Below are 17,315 nucleotides of genomic sequence, written 5' to 3'. Positions count from 1 at the left end.
AGTAGCGCCTGTTTAGTGTCATCCAGGACTTGTGTAAAGTCTCGCGAAATACGGGAAGCTGACGCGCTCATCGCGAGCCGAAGCTGGGTGTGGTTTTACGCCTGCATCCTCTGCACGAGTTTCTTGAGCTGCTTGGTCTTGTAGGCACTGTCGTCCAAAGTGTGGCAAAGTTAATGTCATGGGGAAAGCGAAGCGGACTGGGGCGCGGAGGCAGGTCCACAGAGCGCCCGCAGGGGCGTTCGGAGGCCCGGCGAAGACTAACCCAAACCCATTTGAAGTGAAAGTCAACCGGCAGAAGTTCCAGATCCTTGGCAGGAAGACGCGCCACGATGTGGGCCTGCCCGGGGTGTCCCGCGCCAGGGCCATCAGGAAGGTAAGGGGGTAGACACTGCCAGGATCTGCGTACTATGCCCAGTGGCTAGCCAAAGCAATTTGGGGACAAAAGATTTATTTGGCTTACACTTCTATTTTTCCATCATTGAGGAAATGAAAGTCAGGAGTCCAAACAAGGCAGGAACCTAGAAGCAGGAGCTGATGCAGAAGTCATGGAGGGGTGCTGCTTACCCGCTTGCTCTTCGTGGCATGTTCAGCCTGCTTTCTTAGAGAACCTAGGACCGCCAGCACATAGGTGGCCCCATCCACAAAGTCTGGACCCTCCGTGGTCAATCACTAATTAGGAAAATGCTCTTTGGGGCTTGCTTGCAGCCCGATCTTATGGAGGTATTTTTTCCAATTGAAATTCCCTTCTTTCTGGTGACAATACTTTGTGGCAAGTTTTCCTTAAACTAGCCAGCAAAAAGATCAAGACTGAGGCATACCACTGTCTCACCATTGCTTGATATCGAATACCCTTCCTCTGGAAACTCTCCCTCCTTGGGATCTTCCAGGTGTACATTCTTCTTGACTCTTCTTGGAGCCTTTAGGGACTAAGGCTTAGGCAGAGTTAATGACTTCTGAGCTGCCCTGTACCACTGTCCTGTAGGCTTTGACCATGACAGTATTTGACCCATGGATAGGGTTCACAGAGCATGCTCTTTGAATGTTTGGAAAATGTCCTTCCTCTGAATTTCATGAACTTGTCCCTTGGAATAGTATTTTTTTGGGATAACCTCATAGCTTCCATCCTTCTTGTACTTATGGCCCCATCTCAAGAGTAAACTGTACCTTCCTTTCAGAATCAGCTCAACAAATGACACTCTGTATGTAACTGCTGGTGTTCGTCTTTGCTTTAAAAAAAAAGAAAAAGTTTGTGGGTGCCCTTTGTGTTGCATGGCTTTAATCTCTGGGGAAGCAGAGACAGGTGCATCTCTGAGTTTAAGGGCTTTATGGTGAGACTCAAAACTTCCAGTTGAGTCTCAATAAATAAATAAAATAAATGAGTAGCAAAGGGCAGTTCATGGTTACTCTGAGAAAATTAATAGGTTAGGCTTATTGGTAATGTTTGTAAAGGAGATAAGTTAAGACTCTGCCTTTGCCCTTCACAGCTACTAATCTGTACTTTGCTACAAAGGATCCAGTTTACATGAGATCTTTAAATGGAAGGGAATTTCTTTTGAATTGGGTAAAATATCTATACTGCAAGGAGCTGACACTGTCCTGAATGTGGTCTAATGTATGCATTATAAAAAATACAAATGACTGACTAATAATTCACTAGCTTACACTATAGGCCAAGAATGGCAGAGGGAACATTTGAAAATAGAATAATGTGGCATCTAACAGAACTACATCTGCCATTTCTAGTTTCATGCAGTGTCCCTGCCCTTTGTACTGGTTATGAGCATTAAATAAAGTGACAAACTGTCTTCTCAACTTCACAGCCCCCTCTGATGGCCTCTTCAGTGACAATTCTAGAGCTTTTGTGTGAGAATCATTGATGTATGATGTGTTTTCCAGCGAACCCAGACTTTACTAAAGGAGTACAAAGAAAGGAACAAGTCCAATGTGTTCACAGACAGACGCTTTGGGGAGTATAATAGCAACATAAGTCCAGAGGAAAAGATGATGAAGAGATTTGCCCTGGAGCAACAGGTATGGAAAAAATGGCAGGAAAGTCTCTGTGATAAACTTTACACAAGGCCAGCCAAGGAAAAGGATGCTAAAGGGTGCTTATTGTTCATGTATGCCTCTGAGTTTGCCCACCGTGTACAAGGGGGATATGTCTCAACTGGTGTGTCTCATCTGGGTAGACAAAGGGGAAGGTACTTTCAAGACAGACTAGTTACTAGTAGATAAATAATTTTACGAGAACAAATAGTAAGTAGTGATGGGTACTGGAGTTGTTTAAGGTCCCTGCCTTCAGCTTTGTTGGATGGAGAACCATTGCCAAGGCGGATGACTGAGCAGGAGCTTATGCAATATGCAGTTGTGAGAATTTTCTCTACAAGTTCAGCGCAGATTTCTATCATCTTTCAAATGATCCAGAATAATTTTCAGACTGATTATGTTGTACTGTCATATTTCACATATAGTGGAAAATAACTAATTTTCTAGGAAATAAACATAATTTTAAGTAACTTTAACTAACTAACTTTAAAACTAACTTTAACCCTTTTTGTTAAGCGATATCATGAGAAAAGGAACATCTACAACCTAAATGAAGATGAAGAATTGACTCATTATGGCCAGTCCTTGGCTGACATCGAAAAGCACAATGACATTGTGGATAGTGACAGTGATACTGAAGACCGAGGGGCATTATCTGGTGAGTGAGGGTGCCGCTGCAGAAGCCTAGTAGCTTGGACCAAGGGACAGTGTGTTTCTTGTTGGACTTTCCCCTAAAAATGATGTTTTAACCTCTTGATGAACTGTGCAGGCTAGGGTTTTTGCTTTTGTTCTTTGTTTTGTGTGTTTGTCTTGGGGCTTTAGGCTGGTGTGTGTGAACGATGCCTTTGGGGCTGAGAAAGCACATTAATACCAGTCTCTCAGTTAACTCTCACAAATAGCCAATTTACCTCTAAGCACAGAGTTAGAGCTGTGCAAGAATCCACCTCACTGACTTAGCAAGAGCTCTTCCTCATTGCCTAAATGTTCATAAATTCTGACCTAGTAGATGTAACCATGGCATGCGTGTTGGACTGTTAGGTCAGCTTTGTGCACGAACTGATATTTAGCCTGTGCCTGTAGGTAACAACAGGAAGCAGATTGAATATTGACCTTAACGTTAATATACGACTATATCAAATAGACCAAATTTACAAGGAGATTCAGGAATTAGTCATTCATTCATTAATAGTTTATGTGACAGGCAACGTTCTTAGTTCTGGGAAAATGTGAGAGAACAAAATACCAAGAGCTTAACATTGGCAGTTGATGTCAGATGGCAGACTCAGATGGTAAGCAGTTATATCTGTAAATTGTCTGTCAGAGGTGAAAGTGCTATGCAATGAGAGATATGCCCCAGGAGATGGCTGGGAATGCCATCAGGTAGATATTGCCAGGCTCACTGAAGGTTGTACAGAAACCTTATGAGCCAGGAGCCTTCCCGTGGGAGAAACAGTTAATGTGGAGGGTCTGGAGTGGGAACTGATGGAAGCCTAGTGGCTTGGCAATAGGAAGAGATAGCGGTTGGTTGACAGCAGAACCATGTGGACAAGGTGAACCACTGAGCTGTTTATGTCAAGACATTCCATTGTCTGATGGGACACCCTGACAGGATTTACTAGTAATTTGGATATGAATGGGGTTGAGAAAGGGGAATGGGGTGGCTGTAAAGGTGTTGGCCTAATTCACTGAGAAGATTGGATCGACATTCAAGGACATTCACTGAAATGAGGAGAATTTTTACATAGATTTAGAGGAGTCTGTGGAAAAACATCCATGGTCAGCTGTAGAGATAGAAACCAGAGGCCACCAAGTGAGCAAGGACACGCAGAAAAATGGCATGGGTTGGGGAGGTGCTCAGTGAGTGTGAGGGCAAGCATGAGCATCCCTAACACATAAAGAAAGGCCAACTGTGGGGCCAGCAGGACCACTCAGTGAGAACGATGGGCAGGCTCCTCAAGCCTGGTAATGTGAGATCCAACAACTCCAGAGTTCTCCTCTGACCTCCACATGTGTGCTGTGACATGTAATCCCGCTCCCCACTCCATTCGTACACACACTAATAACTACAATTTTTTAAAAACATCAACACAAAGAAATCTTGGCACTGTGGAGACAGAGGCAGGAAGATCCCTGGGGCTGGTAGGTAGTTGGCTTGGGTTCAGGTTCAGTGCGAGAGCCTGTGCTAAGGCAATAGGAGGAGTACAGTAGAGCAGGACACCCTGTGTCTGCGAGTCTTCATTCAAACACGTAATCAAAACAGAAAGAGAGAAGAGCTGAAGCTTGAAGAGTCAGAGAAGGCAAAGAGAATCTGTTGAGGATGCCCTGGGCGTGTTGGCTGGAAGCCAAGTAGATCACTTTCTGCAGAGAGTGGAAGATGAAGAAGACTAAGAGCTGGCTTGTAGGTCAGTGAGACTCTGCAGAAGAGCCAGGGCAATGCCAGAAGACAGGGAGATGAAAATGAGGCAGATGACGCTGGAAACTTTTCTGTGAGACCAAAAGTAGAAAAGGTGGGATGAAGTTGAGCTTTGTCATAACATGGAAGCAGTAAAGATCTGATGTGATAAAGTCAGAGAAATTGATGGGTGTGTGTGGGGGTGTGTGTGCTAATGCCATCACTTGAGAAACTGTTTGATCCCCAAAACCCACATAAAGGTAGAGTGAGAGAACTGACACTCAACAGTTGTCCCCTGACATCCACTTGATTGCCATGACACACAGGCCCACACTCACATATAAAAAGTTGTTTTTAAAGCTGCCCTTAGAGAAACATTGACAAGAGTTCTACCCAAAAGTGGCTGCAGAGGTAGAGCCTGGGCTTCACAATATCTTTTGCTGTCTGTTTCCAGCTGAACTGACTGCTTCCCACTTTGGTGGTGGGGTCCACAGGAATACCTCTCAGGAGGGTGAGGATGGAGACAAACCAAAGACACGGAAAGAACTGATTGAGGAGCTCATTGCAAAGTCAAAGCAAGAGAAGGTGGGCTGCTTACCGTTCTCAGTGTGGACTGCTCCATAATGTGTCAGACTTTCTTCCCATGGGCACTTACCAGCTGGATTTCATTCCTATCTGAACTTAATATAGGACCGTTCATTTTGAAAAGGAATATTCTAGATCTCCATTAAGCTTATACCTCTGATGTTTTTGTTGGCTTTAGTACTTGTAAAACAGTATGGGTTATTAAACTTGCAGGTCCTGCTCAGAGTTTGGATATGTAGTAGGAGGAAGTTATTTCTGTTTGACTTAGAGATTTCCACTTGCTTCTTGTCCTTTATTTCATGTTGATGAGTTTCATAGGAGGTGGGTCATTGTGTGTGTTCTTAGCCTTGATTCCAGGCTACTCGTGAAAGTCTAATAATAATGGTGTGTGGCTTGTATTTGCTGGATTTTTTTCCCAGAGGGAAAGACAGGCTCAACGAGAAGATGCCCTTGAGCTCACAGAGAAGCTAGACCAAGACTGGAAAGAAATCCAGATTCTCCTGTCACGAAAACCTAAAAAGTCAGAAAACAAAGAGAAAAAGGAAAAAGCCCAGGTGGGTAGCACCCTTCACTTCACAAGAGGCTACAGTGAGCTTCTGTTGACTTCGACATTTTAACATCTTTGGTTCTTAACTGTTAGGGCGGGTTTTAGTATGTGTGCAAACTTGGGGCCACGAAGCCATTTTGCTGGCCTTACAAATATTCCTTGTTTTGTTTTATTTTGTTTTTTGTTTTGTTTTGATTTGATTTGATTTTAGACAGTTTCTCCATGTAGCCTTGGCTGGCCTAGAACTCTATGTAGACCAGGCCTGCCTCAATTTTACAGAAGTCTCCCTACTTCTTCCTCCTGCTGGGAATAAAGGGCTGTGGTGCTGTGCCCAACTTTGAGTTAGTTTGTCTCATGTTTGTTACAGGGTGGCAGTGAGCACAGGTTACCTTTTTCTCTGCCTTAGGTGAGGGTAGAACGTGGGGAAGCTGAGCTTCGGTTACAGTCCTTATATCCATGTATAGTGAGTTTAATGCTTCTTCGCTTTTCCTCTTGACAGTGATGTTTTTACCAACGGTACGTTTGTTTAGTAGCAAGATTGTACTAAGGAAACAGATTTGACTAGGCAATGTTGCAGCGTGGCCATGCATGTGCCTGTGAGTCAGCCGTATCCGTGCTGTGACTCTGGTAGTTTCCATGTTTTAGGCTTAGTACTCAGGTGAGTGGTGTTTATTTTTGTTACAGCTGTACATTTGTTAGTTTGAGTGGTGGTTGGGTGGCCCTTTTATTGATTTATTTATTTATTTTTGAGATCGGTTTCACCAAGAGTGACCTTGGCCTCCTGCTACCACCTTCCAAATGTTGGGATCCCAGGCATGCTGTTATGCCTAGCAGTTGATATGTTTTAAGAATAGTTTTTGCCTCCCAAGTGCTGAGATTAAAGATGTATGCCACTGCAATATGAGGCCAGTCTGATCTACAGATCAAGTTCCAGGACAGCCAGGACTACACAGAGAAACCCTGGTTTAAAAATAACACATAATAATATATATATGTATATATATATCATGTAAATTATGTAATATATAAGTATATAAAATAATAATTTTTTATGAGCAGAAATGCCTTCATGTCTACCTACTTTTCAGTTTTTAGAACAAATTAAAACAGCTTGCTTGCCTTTATTTATTTATTAGGGTGGGGGAATAATATGCGCATGCATGTGGGTACTTGTGGAGGCCAGGGGTGGGCAACATCTTTTCTGGACCTGGAGCTCCGAAACATAGATAGAAGCCAGGGACTCTGGTCCTCTGCAAGAGCAGCAAGTACTCTTTCTTTTTGTTTGTTTGTTTGTTTTGATTTTTTTGAGACAGGGTTTCTTTGTATAGCCTTGGCTGTCCTGGAACTCACTCTGTAGACCAGGCTGGCCTCAAACTCAGAAATCCGCCTGCCTCTGCCTCTCAAGTGCTGGGATTAAAGGTGTGCATTCACCACTGCCCGGCAGCAAGTACTCTTTCCTAATCGAGGCCTGATCACTAGCCCCAGGAACAGTTGTCTGTGTAGAAGAAAAGACCGAGACATGGTTTCTCCCCTTTCTTATATATGGTGTCTGGTCATTAATGGAATGTTCTTTACTTTTTGTAAACAGTTCTGAAAAACATGATCTTTTTCCCTTAGCCTGATGCATATGACATGATGGTTCGTGAGCTTGGCTTTGAAATGAAGGCACAGCCCTCTAACAGGATGAAAACAGAAGAGGAACTAGCAAAGGAGGAGCAAGAGAGGCTCAGGAAGCTGGAGGTATGGGTGACTTGTAACTGAGTGGGTGGGAGCTGGACATCCAAGAGGCGCAGCTCCCTCACGTGAGGCCTGAGTTTGGCAGACTCTTTTATAAACTTTTCTGCTCTATCTTGGAAGATGGGCTGGATTGCGCTGTGTTTAAATTTTACGTTGGTACAGACATAAATGTCTTTTTCATTTGTAAGATGATCATGTGAAGTAAAATACACACAGTATATGAGGCCTTTCTTTGTAACAGTCTCTCACAAACAACTGCTGGCCCTGGAGTGAGTTCGTCACCTTCTAAACCATTGTCTTTGCATTCAGGGTCTTGGTTTGTTGTGTTTAACGGATACTGTGCCGCTGGCTGCTTTGGCATCTGCCACGGGCCTCCTTGGTGCCTCAGTGTCTGTAGAGATTTGATGAGTACCACTTGTGACTTCTCTCTTCTTACTGCCTTAGGCTGAAAGACTTCGAAGAATGCTTGGGAAAGATGAACATGAAAACAAAAAGAAACCAAAACATACATCAGCAGACGATTTAAATGATGGCTTTATACTGGATAAAGACGACAGGCGTTTGCTTTCTTACAAGGTAAGGTGTCCCCCGCCCCCTTTAAAAAACACATTTTCTAGTATTCGTTCAGGGGTTCACTATGCCTGGAATATTGAAACCTTATAAGCAATTTCTGTCACATCTCTTATACTTACGGCATGGCAGGTGCCAGCTTTTAAAGAGAAGATGGCACCATTGATGTGGTCCTTCCGTCTAGAAAAGAAGCTGGAGCAGAGCCACACAGAGTAGGCTTCTTTTGCTGTCCCTACGTTGTTGACATCTGACATTCATTCCCAGTGTCTTCTTTAAACTGATGATCTGTTTGAATTGGTATATTATTGATAGAGCTAACTCATGATTGATAATTGTTACTGGGTTTTGATTTGGGGGAGTAAAGTATAGGTTCTTGCTGTGTTAGCCCATGCGAGGCTGGAACTCACTACTACTCTGCCTTCTAAGTCCTGGGACTAGAGGGATGTGCCACCATGAATATTTTTGAATGAAGTAATTAGTTCCAGGTGCCATTTGTTTGTTGTGTGATGCTGGGGGCTGAAGCAGGGCTTCATTTGTTAGGAATGTACTCTCTGCCTCTAAGTTATATCCTTGGTACTGGTATAGTTTAGTCCAGAACATTTATAAAATACCAGTGATTTTTAGACTGTATTAGCCAGAGCTCAGGGAAGGAAAATAGGCAGGCCTCCTGTTTTGAGAAGGGTCTGATATATAAAACTGAGTGTTGAAAGTACCAAAAAACCCAGGTGGTGGTGGTGATACCTTTAATTGTAGCACTTGGAAGTCAGAGGCAACTGGATCTCTGTGAATTCGAGGCCAGTCTGGTCTACAGACCTAGTTATAGGGCAGCCAGGGCTATACACAAAAATCTGTCTCAAACAAAACAAAACTACCAAAAAAGCCACTTACATGAGCAGGTCCAGCCCTGAGGCACTGTTGTCTGCTGTTCCCTACCCTCCAAGCCCTCACAAGATACTGTTAGCATTTCACTTTCATAAACTCTGTGGCAAAACCCAAATTTTTCCCAGTATCCCAGCTCAGGGTTTTCTGGGAGGCTGCAATAGCCTCTACTAGAAGTTTAAGAGGTTGGACCACCTTTTGCTGAACCCTGGCAAAGGCCTTATTGATGGGAATCCATGCAAGAGAAAATGACCATATGGGTTGGACGGGAAGTCCAGGGGAGATAGTAGGCCCAGGCATGTGTGTTCCTTAATAATCGCCACAAATGGGCACTAAACCATGCTGCCTCCTCCTGAGAGCAGGCCTTCCAGACTTAAAGACCTTCTCTCAGCCTCCTCTCTCAGTGCCCCGTACCCTGTCACAGCTCTACAGAGGACCAAGCTTCAAATGCATGAACATTCAGAGAACTAACCAAAGCACTGTGGGATAGCAGAGCTTTAGTTCCTGTGGCATAGGGTGCCTCAGGGAAGTGGACAAGGCAGCCCAGGCAGATGGTGTTCTGGTGTGGCTGCAGAGTGTTCTAACTGTGGTCACTATGATCTTCTAGGATGGGAAGATGAACATTGAAGATGTCCAGGAAGGCCAAAGCAACGAAGCAGATGGCCAAGAGAATGACCAGAAAGAGGGAGAAGATGAGAGTGAGGAAGAGGGGGAAGATGATGAGAGCCATGAGGACCCAGAAGACAGTGAGGACCCAGACAGCCACTCAGACCTAGAATCTAATACAGAAAGTGATGAGGAAAACGATACACCAAAGAAAGAGCAACGTCAGACTCCTGGAGGGAAGTTGCCAAGGGATAACCAGAAAGCTCAAAAGGCTGGAGCTGAGCTGCCCTATATCTTTGCAGGTAAATAGTTAGTTGGTTTCTCTGTTTTCAGGCTGGGATTCATTCCCAGCCTTGTTGGGTTTTGGTTTTTTTCTAAATAATAGCCACAGTGTGTATTTGCAAGTCTCCCTCCCTGGTGATGCAATTGTGAGTGCATGGTCACATTCCCACTTGTGATATCTTTGCTGTGTGGCCGGTTGTCATTCCTGGTATCTGTGGGTCTGCATATTAGCATGACTCTTCACATGAGTTCCATGGCCACAGAGAGTTCTGTGGCTGCACAGATGAAGCAGGCACCTTTCTTTCTGCAGCAGGATGTAGATTAGATTCCCGGGCCATCGGTACAAAGGCTTTACACCTGGATACAACCAATGCCTTTTATCAAATGTAGCGTTTTTTGATCTGAAACATAGATGAAAAACTCTCCAGATATAGCTAGCAACCCACTTGTTTTGTGACTGAAGTTTAGTTCCAGAAAAGAAAACTGATGAGCAAAGCTGGCTTCCAGGGAGGAGACTTGATGTATGAGTCTCAGGAAATGGATTTGCTTCACACATGTATTCCAATCCTGTCTGACATCTATACTGAAACCAGCACTGAAATTGCCACAGAAATGCTTCATGGTTTGGGTCTTCAGGCAAATTACTACTTGATGAAATCCATAGGTTCTTTCCTTTGGGACTGTCCTCGGGTACATGATTTGAGTATCGTCATTTAAGTAATGTCAGACTCCCTGGATAAGAGCAGACATGTATGAGGTTAAATAAATACCTTATATAACATTAAAGTTAAATAACTTTTCATAAAGTGAAGAAGCTGTGCCTAGCTGTGTCAGTAGCCATGTGGATTGTTGTCCTGTCGAACGCTTAACTGTGAAATATGTTCTGTGTTTTTGATAGCTCCTGAATCCTTTGAAGAGCTGAGGTTTTTATTATCAGGAAGATCAATGGAAGAACAGCTTTTGGTGGTGGAGAGAATTCAGAAGTGCAACCATCCAAGTCTTGCAGTAGGAAACAAAGCAAAATTGGAAGTACGCTGAGATAAATACGTTGAGTGTTGGAGTATTAGCATAGTCCTGTTTCTGTGAATGTTAGACTTACTTGGAGGTACACAGTACCAAGTGCCTCGGTGTTTGCTCAAGGCCTGCCTCCCATTCATTATCACTGTGGTGACACCAGAAAACACTTAATGAGGAGCAGGGAGCCACACGTGGCATCAAGCTCCTCTCTGCCTCAGAGTAGCCCTGTCACCCGCATTTCACAAGTCAGGAAACTGAGACTCAGCCTTTCATGTGGCTAAGACTTGGAATGAATGAGTTGCTGTTGGCTCTGTTCCTTACAGGGATTATCATGTCCTTATCTAGACCATGCAAGACTGAGACAGCTTTCTTCTTTTATTTATTTATTTATTTATTTATTTTTTGGTTGTTGTTTCTTCCATTTTGTTTGTGAGAAAGGGTCTTACTCTGTCTTTGGATGCCCTGGAACTCACATTGTAGGCCAAGCTGGCCTCAAACTCTCAAAGATCTCCCCGTCTCTGCTGGGATTATAGGTGTGCACAGCCACACCCAGCTTTGTTTTGTTTTTGAGAGGGGTCTCATACTTTGTGACCAGAGGGCTTTAAACTTTTGTCTGTCTCTGCTTCTGAGAACTGAGATAATTGGCATGAGTTACCTACGATGCCTCGATGATTGTTTGGTTTTAATAAATTATACACCATCCGCCATTCCATAAAGAACATGTCCTATCCTTAGCTGTCTTTCCTCATCTGTGTCCAGCAGTTTCTAGCAGCTTCTTTTGTTTATATTCTCCTGAAGTCCTGGGTCCCGCTGGGCTCTGGCAAGCGTGCAGGTGTTCTGGGAGTTGTAGGCTGTGGCTTAGTATTTGGTATTTGTCACTGAGTGATCTCCCAATCTGTGTCCCTGCAGAAATTGTTTGGCTTCCTTTTGCAATACATAGGAGATTTGGCTACAGACAGCTCACCAGACCTCAAGACCATCGATAAGTTGGTTGTGTAAGTAAAAATGTTTGTATCAAGAGGAATACGGGGCTGAAATGGATGTTATCTGATGTTATAATACACATTTGGTGTCATTGTGGCAGTCAGTGGCAGTGTGACCTTAGCAGGCAGGTGACTGTCCTCAGAGCAGTACAGAGATCGCACAGCACATACCCACTGCCATGACTCGCTCACAACTTTCCCCTCTGACATATGCTACCCATGCAGGGATGAGATAATCTTAGTTTACCGACAAGTTGACTCCAAAACAAAGCTAGCGAGCCTTCAGTTTACAGCAATAGTACATTAGTTTGTGTTTGTTTCATTGGCACTGAAGCCTCACACCCCCTCTGGGTAGGTTTAGAGGCATTTGGTCCTTGCCTCACTGGAACCACACAGGAGGTGCTTGGCTTGAGTCTGAGGGTGCCTCCTGAGAGCATGTCCACCTGTCGTGCCCATGGGTGGCTATAGAAGCTTTGACCTTAGGCACAGTTGTAACCTGTGACCCCTGTGGTGTTTCCCTGCTCCCTCTATGGTGGCTGGAAGGTCAGAAGAGACAGATCCCTGTCAGGAGCTGTGTACTGGCATGTGGGATAAGGGAAAGTCTGCACCTGGAGGCGGCGCTCTCAGGCCACTCCACTGCATAACTAGCCTGTCTGTCACCTGCATGTGCATAAAGATGCTCTTACACAGTGTTTGTGTGGAGAAATAAGCACATATGTGAAGTGCTATGGCAAACACTTAGACTATGCTCCCAACAGTATTGATATTATAAACAGCCATGGTACCTCATATATCCTACCACCACTTAAACACTATGACCAGGGTTTTAGAAAATGGCAAAAACCGTATATATTATTGTAAAATGCTACTTGAAATGTCACCTGGACCACCAGAAAGGTCAGCCATCAGTAAGAAAAGTGGACTCTTCAGGCTGGCTCATTTCAGCAGTAGAGTACTGCCTACTATGTATAAAATGGGGTTCAGTGCGCAGCCACCACAAAGCAAAAATGCATATCCATCTGCAGACTACCTGTTCTTCTTTGCTGAGTCAGCAACTGTATAGGAATATAGTTTTGAAATTTGGTGTTTTGGTTATTTGCTTTTGTTATCTAAAGTCATCTCTGTTTGTTTAACAGGCACTTATATAATCTTTGCCAGATGTTTCCTGAGTCTGCAAGTGACTCCATAAGATTTGTTCTCCGAGATGCCATGCATGAGATGGAAGAAATGATTGAGACCAAAGGCCGGGCAGCATTTCCAGGGTTGGATGTGGTAAGCAGAGACAGGGTTCATCAGATCATTTCTTTGCATCCACTGGAAACCAAGTTTATTTTGTGAGTCATACAGAATGGTTGGCATTGCCTTCCATGCTCATGGCTTTGAGAGGTTCACTGTCCCTTAGGTGTCCAGCCTGTGAGCCAATGTGTCCCATATTTCCTATGAATGTGGCTGGATACATTTGTAGATGACAGCACCATGTTGAAAGGTGACAGCTTGAATACCCCTGGTAGACCTTCCAGAGTGATCTGAGAGAACTGCAACAAACTATGAGAGTCTTCATTCTTTTCTTTTTTTTAACTTGATTTTTTTTTTTTTTTTTTTTTACTTTATATCCTGCTCACTGCCTCCCATAATCCTTCCCTCTCCCTCCCCTTTCCGTTCTCTGAGAGCATATGGGCTCCCCTGGGTATCTCCCCACCCTGGCACTTCATGTCTCTGGGAGGCTAGGTGCTTCCTCTCCCATTGAGGCCAGGGAAGGCAGCCCAGCTAGAACATACCCCATGTATAGGCAGCAGCTTTTGGGATAGCCAACACTCCAGTTTGGGACCCACATGAAGACCAAACTGCACATCTGCTACATCATGTGGGAGGCCTAGCTCCAGCCAGTGAGTGTACATTCTAATGATTGATGTATAGGAGAATTCTGGCTACATAGGGCTATGTCAAATCATAATGGTAGAGATGGAGTTTAAGACAAACAAATCCACTTTCTGCAGGGTGATTCTAGCTTGTGTTCTTTTCTTTCAAATGTTGAGAAATATTTAAAGTCTCCAAGGTTTTAACAATTTTGTCGTACTCTCGTGCCTTGTCTTTGACTGAGTTAGCACCTTTGAAGAACACTCAGAAGTGCTGGCTACTTCATTTTCTTGTGTTTGTGTTGAAATGAGTCAGCAGTGACTCACAGGTGCTTAATTATTAAGTTTTTGTTAATGTTTTTTATATGCATGCTGAAAGATGGCTGGCCTGAGTCAGCTTACTAGTTAGGTGGGTCTTCTTGACCCTCCCCAGCTCACTTCTTATACATGCCTACTTGAGCCAGGCTGTTGAATACAATTGTAGACATTAATTTGGGGTCCTTTCAAGCCACGTGGTCATGTGTGGGTTCTTTATCCTCTCTCGGCATCTCTTTTGTTGGGGGAGGGGGGCGTGTTAATTATAATTAGACCTGCTCAGATACCTCAGATAAGCTAATATGAGTGTTCCTGATACACTACACTAAACTTCCCATGACCTGTAGGTCCCAGGACACAGCTGCTAGTACAGTAGCAGCTCTATAGCTCATACTGTGGTTCTGTTGCTGCTGCTCTAAGGAGCTGTAATATATAAGAGGTTTGCCAGCCATGGAGCTAGCAGAGCTCTCTTTACACCTGACCTCAAATTGGGGTAGGGATCTAGTCATTCTGCAGTGATAGTCCCTGCCTGACCAGAAGGAAGTGAGTTCTGTTAGTGTATGCCTGCTGGCTTCTAAGTATGCTTGATCACATTGGCAAAGCTCTGTGTTCACTGGAGGGTTTCCTGGTGCCTTTGGCTATTCTTGCTTTCATATCTGCTTGGAATAGAACTACTGGCTGCTGGGACATGGCTTTACCCTACCAAGCAGACACAGGATATCACTTAGTGTCCGATGAGACAAGCACATCCCTAGCTTTGTTACCCTGAAGCCCCAGTTCTTCAGGCTAGAGGTGAGGGTTGAAGACCTTTCTGAGCTCACAGGGTAGAGCAAACCCATCCTTCTGGACATTCCAAATGAGTTGGGCTACATGTGGGAAGGCATGGGAGTGCTGGTGTGTCCTGGGAGGCATTGAGAGAGGCCCTGGCTTATGCTGTGGGACGTTTTTAAACATCACTTTCCCTTTAATTTGTACTGAAACACTTCCTTTCCAGCTCATTTATTTGAAAATCACTGGGCTGTTATTTCCAACCTCTGATTTCTGGCATCCAGTTGTGACCCCTGCGCTGATCTGTATGAGCCAGATGCTTACTAAGGTGGGTGCTCTCTTCCAAAGGTAGGTGGAGTCAGCCCCACATCTTGGGACTATATTAAACAAGAGTATACTTTCACATCTTAACAGCCTGTAGTCTAAATTACAAGTGACATAAGGGTTCAAGCTTGAACAATATAGACAGCCTGTCTTAAAATAACAAAAGATAAGTCCATAGCTATTGACCATTAAGATTTGGCATAAAATTGGTCATCTTAAAGGGCTTATGAGAACCTGTGGAGATCAGGAGTTCCAAGGTCCGACAGCAGCCTCGTCCCAGTCCCAGAGCTCCCTGCATGAGCTATTCCAGATAGAGCTGGGTGGAGAGAGCTGGGGTGGGAGGCTTAACTCAACAGTGTAAAATTATATGTGGAGTGTGACTCCAAAACAGACTTTCAGATAGTAGTAGTTACCGAGTCTGCAGGGCTTGTGTTCAGTCTGTCCTTTTCCTGTATTGACACAGTGCTTACCATGCCCCGTGACCGTGTAGCCTTCATAATCACTAAGCCTTTTTATCAGAGGGCAGGGCTTCCTCCCTGTGATTCTCAGTGGGGTTCTAGTTGTCTGCCCAGTCTCGTGCTGTAGAACATGGATCCAGAGCAGTAACTTCCTGTGGGTTCCTTCCTAGTGTCCAGTCCTGTCCCTACAAGATGTGATAAAGGGCTTGTTTGTGTGCTGCTTATTCCTGGAGTATGTGTCTCTGTCTCGGAGGTTCATCCCTGAGCTTTTAAACTTTCTACTTGGGATTCTTTATATAGCAACTCCAAACACGAAGAGCCAAGGTGAGTTGATTATAGAGACTTTTAAATATGCAGTAGAGTTTTAGAGTATTTTATAGGAATTCTGGAAAGTTGAGAGAACATTGAAAAACCTCTGGAGTCTGCAATCCAGGAACCATCGATCTTTCTCTGGGTCAGTGTGTGTGCATGCATATACACATTGCATACCGACCTCAAACTTGGGCGTTCGTCTCTCCGGGGATGATGCTTAAAGCCCTGTAAAATATTGCAGCAGATTTCAAGTGTTGGAATTTAAGTATTTGGGACTAAATCAATTATGAAAATTAATCTTAACTTCCTGTTTCGCACTTTTAGGGAGGAGGGATAATAAGGATTGAGCCCCTCATCCTCCCCTGTTTTTATTATTAAGATACAGTCTCAGCCAGGTGTGGAGATACATGCCTTTAGTCCCAGTTGCAGAACTTGGGAGTCAGAGGCAGGTGGATCTCTGAATCCAGAGTCAACCTTGTCTTCAGAGCAAGTTCTAGAGCAGTCAGGGCTACACAGAGAAACCCTATTTAAAATAGCAGCAACAATAATAATACAGTGTCTTTTTCCTAGGCTGGTCTTAAATCCCTAGACTCGCCGGGTGGTGGTGCACGCCTTTAATCCCAGCATTTGGGAGGCAGAGGCAGGTAGATTTCTGAGTTTGAGGCCAGCCTGGGCTACAGAGTGTGTTCCAGGACAGCCAGGGCTATACAGAGAAACCCTGTCTCAAAAAAAAAAAAAAAAAAAAAAATCCTTAGACTCAAATGATTTCCTGCCTCAGCCTTCCACGTAGCTGAAACTGCAGGTGTGTACCACAACTCGCAGCTCTTTTTACTATATATGGCCCAGCAGTCAGGTGCCCTCATCTGAAGCCAAGTAGGGACTCAGTTCAGTGCTCCAGTTGCCACCATCCCTTGGATTTCTTGTCATACGACGTTCCTGCACAGAGCTCCCACGTGGTCCTGCTCTACAAACACTGCCTGCCCCTGGGTATCAGGCTTGGCCTAAGAACAAGCCATCTAGCTTGACCTCTGTCACAGATCAGCATAGGTCCCTGGAAAGGATACTGCAGTAGAACTAGTAGGTACTAGAATGCAGTCAAGAAGGTGGTGCCTTGGCCTAGTAGGAGATTGAAATAAGCTGACTATGTGCCCAGCCACTTCCATTTAACCATGCCTGAGCTCTGCCCCAGCATGTTCCTCTACCTCCATCACGAACTGATGTTTCCAGGTCTTTGCTAATATCTCTCTTGTTCATCCTCTCAGCCTGCTCAGACCTCTGGTGAACTCTGCCTACCCACTCTCCAGCATTCTGGCTGCTCTTCACTCTATTTTGGTTATGGAATTTGTTTTGCTTTCTCTATATCTAGTTCATTTATCTGTAAGGGTGCTAGCATGTTATCCCTACAAGGATAAGGCTGTCTTGATCATAACCTAAGTGCTTAAACCATGTGTATAACCTGAATAAGGCCATAGGAAGTGTGTTGCTAGCAGGCTTCCCAGTTAAGTTAGGTGCATTGCCTTCCCCATCCCCTCTGGAACTTTCCCCACGGGTATCCTGTCTACTTGTTTATTTATTTACTTGTTTGTTTGGGTTTGGGTTTTCTTTTTTTTTTTTTTTTTTTTTTTTTTTTTTTTTTTT

At 44.2% G+C, this 17,315-nt stretch overlaps 1 protein-coding gene across 1 annotated transcript in view; it reads left to right on the top strand.

Moving 5' to 3' along the window:
* Nucleotides 1-74: 74 nt before the first annotated feature.
* Nucleotides 75-17,315, top strand: part of Nop14 (NOP14 nucleolar protein) — a 19,921-nt gene continuing 2,680 nt past the window's right edge. The window contains exons 1-13 of the mRNA XM_031341082.1: nt 75-373; nt 1,897-2,031; nt 2,563-2,704; nt 4,893-5,023; nt 5,443-5,577; nt 7,188-7,310; nt 7,752-7,883; nt 9,364-9,664; nt 10,543-10,673; nt 11,571-11,656; nt 12,781-12,916; nt 14,810-14,911; nt 15,536-15,689. Of these exons, the coding sequence (XP_031196942.1) occupies nt 179-373; nt 1,897-2,031; nt 2,563-2,704; nt 4,893-5,023; nt 5,443-5,577; nt 7,188-7,310; nt 7,752-7,883; nt 9,364-9,664; nt 10,543-10,673; nt 11,571-11,656; nt 12,781-12,916; nt 14,810-14,911; nt 15,536-15,689 (1,903 nt within the window). The 5' untranslated portion in view covers nt 75-178. The remainder of the gene's footprint in view (nt 374-1,896; nt 2,032-2,562; nt 2,705-4,892; nt 5,024-5,442; nt 5,578-7,187; nt 7,311-7,751; nt 7,884-9,363; nt 9,665-10,542; nt 10,674-11,570; nt 11,657-12,780; nt 12,917-14,809; nt 14,912-15,535; nt 15,690-17,315) is intronic.

Source organism: Mastomys coucha, unplaced genomic scaffold, assembly GCF_008632895.1.
Source record: "Mastomys coucha isolate ucsf_1 unplaced genomic scaffold, UCSF_Mcou_1 pScaffold22, whole genome shotgun sequence".
Lineage (NCBI taxonomy): Eukaryota > Metazoa > Chordata > Mammalia > Rodentia > Muridae > Mastomys > Mastomys coucha.
This window is presented reverse-complemented; position numbering and strand designations above follow the sequence as displayed.